The 7,823-nt window shown below is 40.8% G+C and overlaps 1 protein-coding gene across 4 annotated transcripts; it reads right to left on the bottom strand.

Annotated features, from left to right (window-relative positions):
* Positions 1-405: 405 nt before the first annotated feature.
* LOC109745206 (uncharacterized) lies at positions 406-7,274 on the bottom strand. 4 transcript variants are annotated; one of them, XR_012181698.1, is made up of 5 exons: positions 6,837-7,269; positions 2,424-2,506; positions 2,202-2,282; positions 2,009-2,106; positions 406-742 (listed from the first exon to the last, which is right to left on the bottom strand). XR_012181698.1 is itself a non-coding variant. In XM_073496458.1 (3 exons), the coding sequence occupies exons 1-3, from the start codon at positions 7,147-7,149 to the stop codon at positions 668-670; spliced, it is 486 nt and encodes a 161-aa protein (XP_073352559.1). In that variant the 5' UTR covers positions 7,150-7,263; the 3' UTR covers positions 406-667. The 4 variants fall into 4 exon arrangements, 1 of the variants encoding a protein (XP_073352559.1); XR_012181697.1 differs by lacking the exons at positions 2,202-2,282; positions 2,424-2,506 and having other exon boundaries at positions 406-1,421; positions 1,501-2,152; positions 6,837-7,274; XR_012181696.1 differs by lacking the exons at positions 2,202-2,282; positions 2,424-2,506 and having other exon boundaries at positions 2,009-2,152; positions 6,837-7,274.
* Positions 7,275-7,823: the final 549 nt, after the last annotated feature.

The raw sequence follows: 7,823 nt of genomic DNA, 5'->3' as shown, positions 1-7,823 counted from the left end.
TATCTCTGTCCTCTTCACGTTGATCTGCAAGTTTATGTGGCATAAAGATCTTCCTGTTAACCTATCTCTCTACTGATTGTTCTCCTCACGCTGATCTGCAAGTGGTGTGGATGATCTCCCTTTTGAACTCACTTTTACCATCCATCTCCTAGCAACAAAAAAGAAGCTGACCAATCTCAAGGTATGTGACATGTGGTCTGATTCTATTCATGTTCTCAAGGCAACAAGAGAATTCCTAGACTGATTTTGCTATATGATCATAGATTACAAAAAAAGACAAGGTTTAGTGGAGAATATAATTAACGGCGACGAAGTTTCAAACATGTAACATTAATTTTTATAAATTCAGCAGCTAAATTGCTGAGGAGTCGAACCCTCCAAACAACTAGTAGAAAATCAGAAGTATTAAGGAAGGAAGGAGATCCAAAATTTATTCCTGCACCTTTTGGATGATGTTACAGTGAAAAAGTATATTTGAACAGAAGTGATCTCTATTGTTCTAAATAGCTCAAGATAAAATACATGAATGTAGTCAGACCTGTACATGCAAGTTGTACCATAGGTGCTTTGCTAACAGAAGTGATCTCTGTTGTTTTGAATAATCTCAAGATAAAATACATGAATGTAGTTAGATCTATAGATGCAAGTTGTACCATAGGTGCTTTGCTCATGAAATACTTGGAATTTCCAATACTTGACAGGAGATTAATGTAGATGATCTCCGTTTTGCCTCTTCCTTCTCCTAGCAAAAAAAAGACGATCAATTTTGAGGTATGTAACATATGCTCTAATTGTATTCATGTTCTCAAGGTAGCAAGAGAATTCGTATAGACTGAGTTTGCTATGCTATCACAGATTACAAAAAAGGAAACGAGAAGGTGTAATGCAGAATATGACCAACTCCAACAAAGATTCAAACATGTACACTCAATTTTTTAAAAATTCTCAGGCCATATCATCGTATTCTTGTAGTGTAACTAGACAAATAAATTAAGATATGCCTACTTTTTACAGGAGAAATATGATTCCTAGTTGGATGCCTCAAAATGGTATGAAATTTAATTCCACAAAAGAGGCTTGGGGCTTTTGGACTTGTTATGGAGGTCATATTGGTTTTGACGTAAGGGTAAATTATGAAAATAAGAGCAAACTTGATGGGGCAATCACTTCCGCGAGATACATTTGTTCCAATGAGGGCTACAGAAGAATAGACAAAAGAGATCACAACACCAAGCGTCCTCGTGCAGAAACAAGGGCTGGTTGTAAAGTTCGAATGGGAATCACCATCGACCGAGAAACATGAAATTACGAAGTACACGAGTTAGTCACTGAACACAACCATGTCTTGCAATTGTGTGGAACATGTCACTTGATGCCATCACAGCGGAAGATATCGACCTTGCAAGATTTTGACATTGAAACTGCAGATGATTAAGGAATTGTACCAAAAGCAGCCCATGAGTTGGCAAGTCGGCAAGTTGGTGGGTCATCAAAGCTTACCTACACACCTCGTGATCACAAGAACTATTTGCGAACCAAGCGTCAAAGGGAGTTGATGTATGGTGAAGCTGGAAGTATGCTCAAGTACTTTCGAGATAAAAAAACAAGAATCCTGCATTTGTATATGACGTACAACACAATTGTGATGAACAAATAGCAAATATCTTCTGGGCTGATGCGAAGATGATCATTGACTATGCTCACTTCGGTGATGTTGTTACGTTTGATACTACATTTGGGACAAGTACAGAGTACAGACCCTTTGGTGTATTTGTTGGCTTCAACCATTTTAGAGAAATGGTCATTTTTGGTGCTGCACTTCTATACAACGAGACATTTGAATCCTTCAGATGGTTGTTCAACACTTTCCTACATAACAAAAAGCAGCCTAGAACTATCTTTACTGACCAGGACGTAGCAATGGGTAATGCAATTCGGGCGGTATTTACAGAAGCATGGCATGGATTGTGCACTTTTCACATAATGCAAAATGCCATCAAACATTTACCTCATAAGAAAAAGACGAGGATGGCCCAAATGTACTTGCTGATTTTAGTGCTTGCATGTACAAGTACGAGGAAGAGGAAGACTTTGAAGAAGCTTTCACTGCCATAAGAATCAATGTGGATACACAGACTTGGTTGGACAGTATCTATAAAGTAAAAGAGAAATGGGCAAGATGTTACATGAGGAATGCTTACACTATAGGCATGAGAAGCACACAATTAAGTGAGAGCTTGAATAGTGACTTGAAAGACCATTTGAAGTCTGATCTTGACATTCTTTTTTTTTCAAGCACGTAGAGAGGGTTGTGCAAGGAAAGAGAGATAAAGAGGTAAATGAGGAATATGAGTCTAGGAAAAACTTACCTAGAGTTAGAATAAGAACTTCTACAGTAATACAAGCAAGCAAAGTTTACACACCTCACATATTTGAAGATTTTCAGAATGAATATAGAGATCCATCTCAGCACACATGAAGCCATCGGAGGAACACAATGTATATACTGTTGCAATTGCCAATCTTAACCCAGAATGCTCTTATGAAGAAGAATGCAAAGTTCTAGTTGATGAAGAGCAAAAAGTTCTATGTAGCTGTGGTCAATTTGAAAGAGTTGGTATATTGTGTAGTCATGCTTTGAAAACCCTTGATGTCATGAATATTAAGTATCTTACAAGCCACTATATTTTGAAGCGATGGACTCGAGAAGCACGAAGCGGCACTATTCAAAACAGCCATGGCAACATTGTTTTGGAAGACCCTAGATCGGAAGATAGGCAGCAGCTTAAGTTTTTCATGCATGAGTTCCTTGGCATAGCTTTCCAAGCAGTTGCATCACAAGATTGCATAAAATTAGTAGATGATGCTTTGAAGAATCTAAAGAAGCAAGTTGAAGACAAAGCTCCTACTACTACATGCAGAACTGAAGCTATATCTCAGGAACAAGACATTTGTTTGCAAACAGCTTGTCTGAAGAAAAAGGAAATTCAGCAGAAGACTTCAAAAAGGAAGAAATCATGGCTTGATAATCAACATCCCAGTAAAAAGAAAAAAGGGGCAGCTAAAGTCATTCCCGAAAAACAATCTTCTTTTGTAAATCTCTTATCACTTATCAAAAAAGCCTATAGATTTACTAATAACTCAACTAATGTTTATTCTGATTTATTTTTTGCATAGACAGGAGAGAAGTACATTCCAGTTGCACAATGCAAAGTACCTATAGAGGAAATGACTGGAACAAATGCAGATGGTTTGCAGGAATATGGGTACTATGCTCGTTTACTAACGGTATTCCACTTATCTTGTCCAAAATTCCTAAAATCCATTTGTAAGCAATATGATTTTTTGTGTGTATAAAATCTGTTATGTCTCTCTTTAATATACTGTAACATCCCAAATTTTCAAATTTTGGTATGTTAATAGGATCATTTTTTTCATCATGATTTCAATGCCTCTTTGAATTTTGTTTGGAGTTTATGGAATATTCTAATGAGAGGACTAAAATGACTTTCCCGAATATTCATTTGACTCTTATTTTGATTTCACAATTATTCGAATCATTTTCAACTCAAGGAAAATACGAGAGAAGGAAATATGACTTCTTCAAAACAATATGTTGGATATGCATCGAATAATAATATTTGGATTTTTATTTGCAATTGAAAAATATTTTATGGAACATTTATAAAGCCCTAAATAAATTTTGTAAAATATTTTGTGTATTATGTTTCATTGTTTTGTGTTGCGAAAATGTTCACTTTATTCTATAATATCAATAGTATTTTACTGTGTGTTATGGTAATTTTTAGTAATCTATTTGTATTTTACTTTTAAGCCAAATAGACCTCCTGTTCAGTATTATTACTCAGCCAGTTTACTATTCATCTGGGCTCCCAGCGCCAGCCCAGTTCTATCCGTCGCTCGCCCGTGCTATGCAGCAGTAGGCCGGCCCAATTCCACACGGCCAGAGCCCGCACCCTGCAACTCATTTGTTTTTTTTCTTTAATTCTGTTTTCTGCTCTCTGCCACTGACCGATCGGGCCCATCTATCATCACCTTGCTTCATACGTGTTCTTCCTGGAGATCAATCCCGATCCAAATCCTCGGTGGATTCGGCTCGAATCTTGCACCTCTCGCACTCCCACCTCCATATATACTCCCCACGTCAGGTTTGTCCAATTTTTCGCCAAAACGGAGTTCTCCCGTGCCCTGGGGCGTCGTCCCGATCTTGCCGGAGACCGCCACCGCCTGAAGCTTCTGCTGGTGCATTTCGTCCCCACCATCGGTTCCCAGCACCCCTGTTAACCTATTCTTGATCGCCTCGAGCTTCTGCCTCGACCTCACCTCTTAGTGGCACAGGGATTCACCGAACCGAGCGCTGCAACTTCGACCAGGAGCAGATCGTCGCCGCCGAGCTCTTTCTGGGCGGTGCCATCGCTAGAAGACCCAACTGAAGAAACCACGTCACCCACGTCATATTCGGGACCTCCGAGCTCCTCCGCATCTCCAAGTACCTTCCCTGAGTCCAGCAAGCCCCTTAGCCGTCGCTGTCGCTGAATCCCGAGCCGCCCCGCACTGTTCTTCTTCAAGTCCGGCGACGCACCCTGCCATGTTTTCCGGTGAGCATCTCCCGCCGTCCAATTCATGTTCGACCACCCGGATTAAGTCTCTATTGTTTTTTTTGTTGAAACATTTTTCTATTATATGCCGGCCGTTCGTCCGTTAGCCACAATAGCGGACAACTTTCAGCCACTCACACCTTGCCACGTGGCACATCCACAGCCGCAACAGTTCTTCGAAATCTATTTTTGACACAATATTCTTTTGGCAGATTCCATATCAAAATTTCATTTAAGTATATCTTGAGATCCGTAACTCCAAATTCATCGATTATTTTTCCTGTGTACTCGTAGAGACCAGGAGAATATTGTAAAACCAAAATTTCACATGTTTGAACTGTTTAAATTTGCATTTGCTCAAATTGGAAGTTAACCTTTCTGAGGCCGTATCTTTCAAACCGTTGATCCAAATTAGTTGATTCTTTTTGCATTGTGATCCTACTAGCATGTAGATAAGATATGCCTACTGATATGTTTATGATATTAAAGTTTTATTTGAACTATTTGTTGTTGAATTTATTTTAGTGTTATGTGAGTACGATTTATTTATCGGTGCATTCGTTGAACGTATAGATTGTCCGGAGTGCGAAGCGGATCAGAATTAATCGTTAGAGTACTTCAACATCGTTCAAGGCTTTGCACTTTTGATTTTGCTCATCCTATATTCTGCTATGTGTGTGTGGTTTTTATGCTATGACATGTGCTGGTTTGATCTGTATGTTCTCTGTTGTTATATTCTGGTATTGATTGTATTATGTGATGGTGTGATCAACTCGCTATGGTAGACGCGGGCATGTGCCGAGTGATCCATGAAAGTGGTGAGTGTTTATAGCCGTAGGCTCGGGATTATTAACCAGGTGAATGCGTCACCGGCATAGCGCTCTATTGTGCCTAGAGAATGCGCCATTGATAGAGCGCACTTGAGGCGAGGTATAGTTTTCGGAACTTAAATCAGGTGAATGCGTCCTTGGCAGAGCGCTCTATGGTTCCTAGAGAATGCGCCACTGACAGAGCGCACTTGAGATACTTCTGAAGTTCTTGTCATGTTTATTTAGAATCTTTGGGTTATCTTGGGCGAGTAAATTAGAGACGGTTGTCAGTTCAGGTAGTGGAGGTAGGTGAAGACATTCTTCTTCAAACTAACTTGTGTGTTTTGTTTGTCATACATTGCTTTGTGGATGTAGGTTTGCTATATCATATTGTGTGATTTGCCAATACATTCAATGTATTGACCCTTTGCGGCTGCAACTTATCATGTTGCAGGATTTTCAGATGATCAGTGAGATACAGTAGGGTCGCGAGTCTTCACTCAACATGTTCTCTAGTGGGCATTGATGGCCTCATCGTTTATTATGCCACCTTTCCGCTGTTATTATTGAATAAGTTAGCCATGTGCTATTCAGTTTGTAATACTTTATAAATTCTGGATCATACGTTGTAGTAAATGATGCACTTGTTATTTGATATTTATATGTATTGTGTGTGCTAGCGAGTCGATCCAGGGACTAGCACAGTGAGCACAGAGACATTGAATTTTATTAGATTCGGGTCGTTACATATACAGAGTGAAGCCAATGATATTTGGGACTTGGAAAAGAATTCATATTTTCCTCGGATATGACAATAGTTTGATAGAGAAATAAGAGGAGAGTCATGCATTTGTGTGGTTTGGCTCCTCTGCATCAACCTCAACTACAGCCGTGAACTGCAGCTAGTAATTCCTTCTATTTGTGATGTGTTTAGTACTTAAGGCAAATACAGAGAGAGAGCAACCTCTGCATCCTGTTATGGTATGTGAACAGGAAGAGCAACTTTTGCTTCTGTTTATCTATTTTAAAGTGAGGAAAAATAAAAGTAGAGTAGCACTTAGTTTTGCTGACGTGTGAAGGGGCAAGGACTTTGAGCATTTACATCACAGTATCCTGGTTTCCAAACAAGATGAACCAAAAACTCACTTACAGTATTCTAGAAATTTGCTAGTCAGAACCATGCCAAAATCTCTATGGAGAGTGAGACCACGACACAACGGCACAATCAAATCAAATGCAATTGCAGTAAGATGACAATCAGTACTTAGACCACAACACAGCAACGTTGAGAAATACAAGCTACATACATATAATTCTGAAGATTTGGATGGACAATATCAATGGACAGGGGACCAAACATATTGTCATGCTATACACACTACAAGGTAGGAGCTAGCCACATACTTACCGGTGCCTCTCCCGAGCTCAAGAAGCGCCCGCACGGCGATATCTCCTTCCTGGACGGTGGCGGCGCGGGGCCGGGCGGCCGACAGATCCCATCGGCGAGCGGCTGGAGGAAGCGGGCAGCTTCCATCGAGGTGGGGGACGTAGGGCGGCGCAGCCTGAGGAGGGTGGAGTCCTCCCACGTACCTGCCTTCCACGGCGTCGGCCGGTGAGCCTAGGGGATGGCGTCGGCCGGTGAGCCCAGGGAACAGCGCCTTGCGGCGGATCCTGGGAAAGCCGAAAGCCGGGGACACAGCCGCAGCGCAGCAGGCGGGCATGCAGGTCCATCCGCCGGACCGTCGCTAGGGGAGGGAGTGTGCTTGGCTGGAGATACGAACCGTCGTCTGCTCACCCCTGCCTCAATCTCTTTGCTCCCCGGTCTTTACTGTGTGGTGTGCAGTGTGAATGGAAGCACTTATCTAAATACATAAAGGCTTTATTATTAACAGAATTAAGTAGAAAAAATGAGAGCGGTCAGATGGAAATTGACGGCCGATGTGGACGTCTACAACACGCGTGCTGTAGTAGTTCGAGTGCAGAGGAGCCGAACCCGGTGAGCCCTCTCCCTTCCAACCACTCGATCCAAAGATCGCTCTCCCTCCGTTCTGTTCTGTTAAAAAAACGTAGGGGTATCCACCAGTAAAAATAGGATACGTGGCAGATCAGATTTAATCCCGTAATTGATTTCCAGAAAAATACCCAAACTTCGGAAGATCATATCTCCTGAACCGCATGTCCGATTTTAACAAATAAGATATCTCCGGATTCGCTGGAACCTATAGTTTATTATAAAAATTATGTAATTTCACTTTTGAGCAAACTAAAATTTAGTTTTGATTTAATTACGAATTTGAGTAATTTTGCTATATCTTTTATTATGTAAATCATATAAAAATGTTTTATATAGGAAAGTTGGACCTTAGGACCTCACCTTTCTGCTGGAAACCATAGT

The sequence above is a fragment of the Aegilops tauschii genome, chromosome 4 (genome assembly GCF_002575655.3).
Source record: "Aegilops tauschii subsp. strangulata cultivar AL8/78 chromosome 4, Aet v6.0, whole genome shotgun sequence".
Lineage (NCBI taxonomy): Eukaryota > Viridiplantae > Streptophyta > Magnoliopsida > Poales > Poaceae > Aegilops > Aegilops tauschii.
Note: the sequence above shows the minus strand (reverse complement) of the source record. Positions and strands in the feature narration are given on the sequence as shown.

What these genes read in the sequence shown, in the direction of transcription:
- LOC109745206 (XM_073496458.1), bottom strand. Translation starts at nt 7,149, where the DNA reads ATGCCCGCCTGCTGCGCTGCGGCTGTGTCCCCGGCTTTCGGCTTTCCC. An exon ending in TGAGCTCGGGAGAGGCACCG is followed by an intron (nt 2,107 to 6,836) that starts GTAAGTATGTGG and finishes TTCTTATGGCAG; the next exon opens with TGAAAGCTTCTTCAAAGTCT. An exon ending in CCTCGTCTTTTTCTTATGAG is followed by an intron (nt 743 to 2,008) that starts GTAAATGTTTGA and finishes TTTTTTTGCTAG; the next exon opens with GAGAAGGAAGAGGCAAAACG.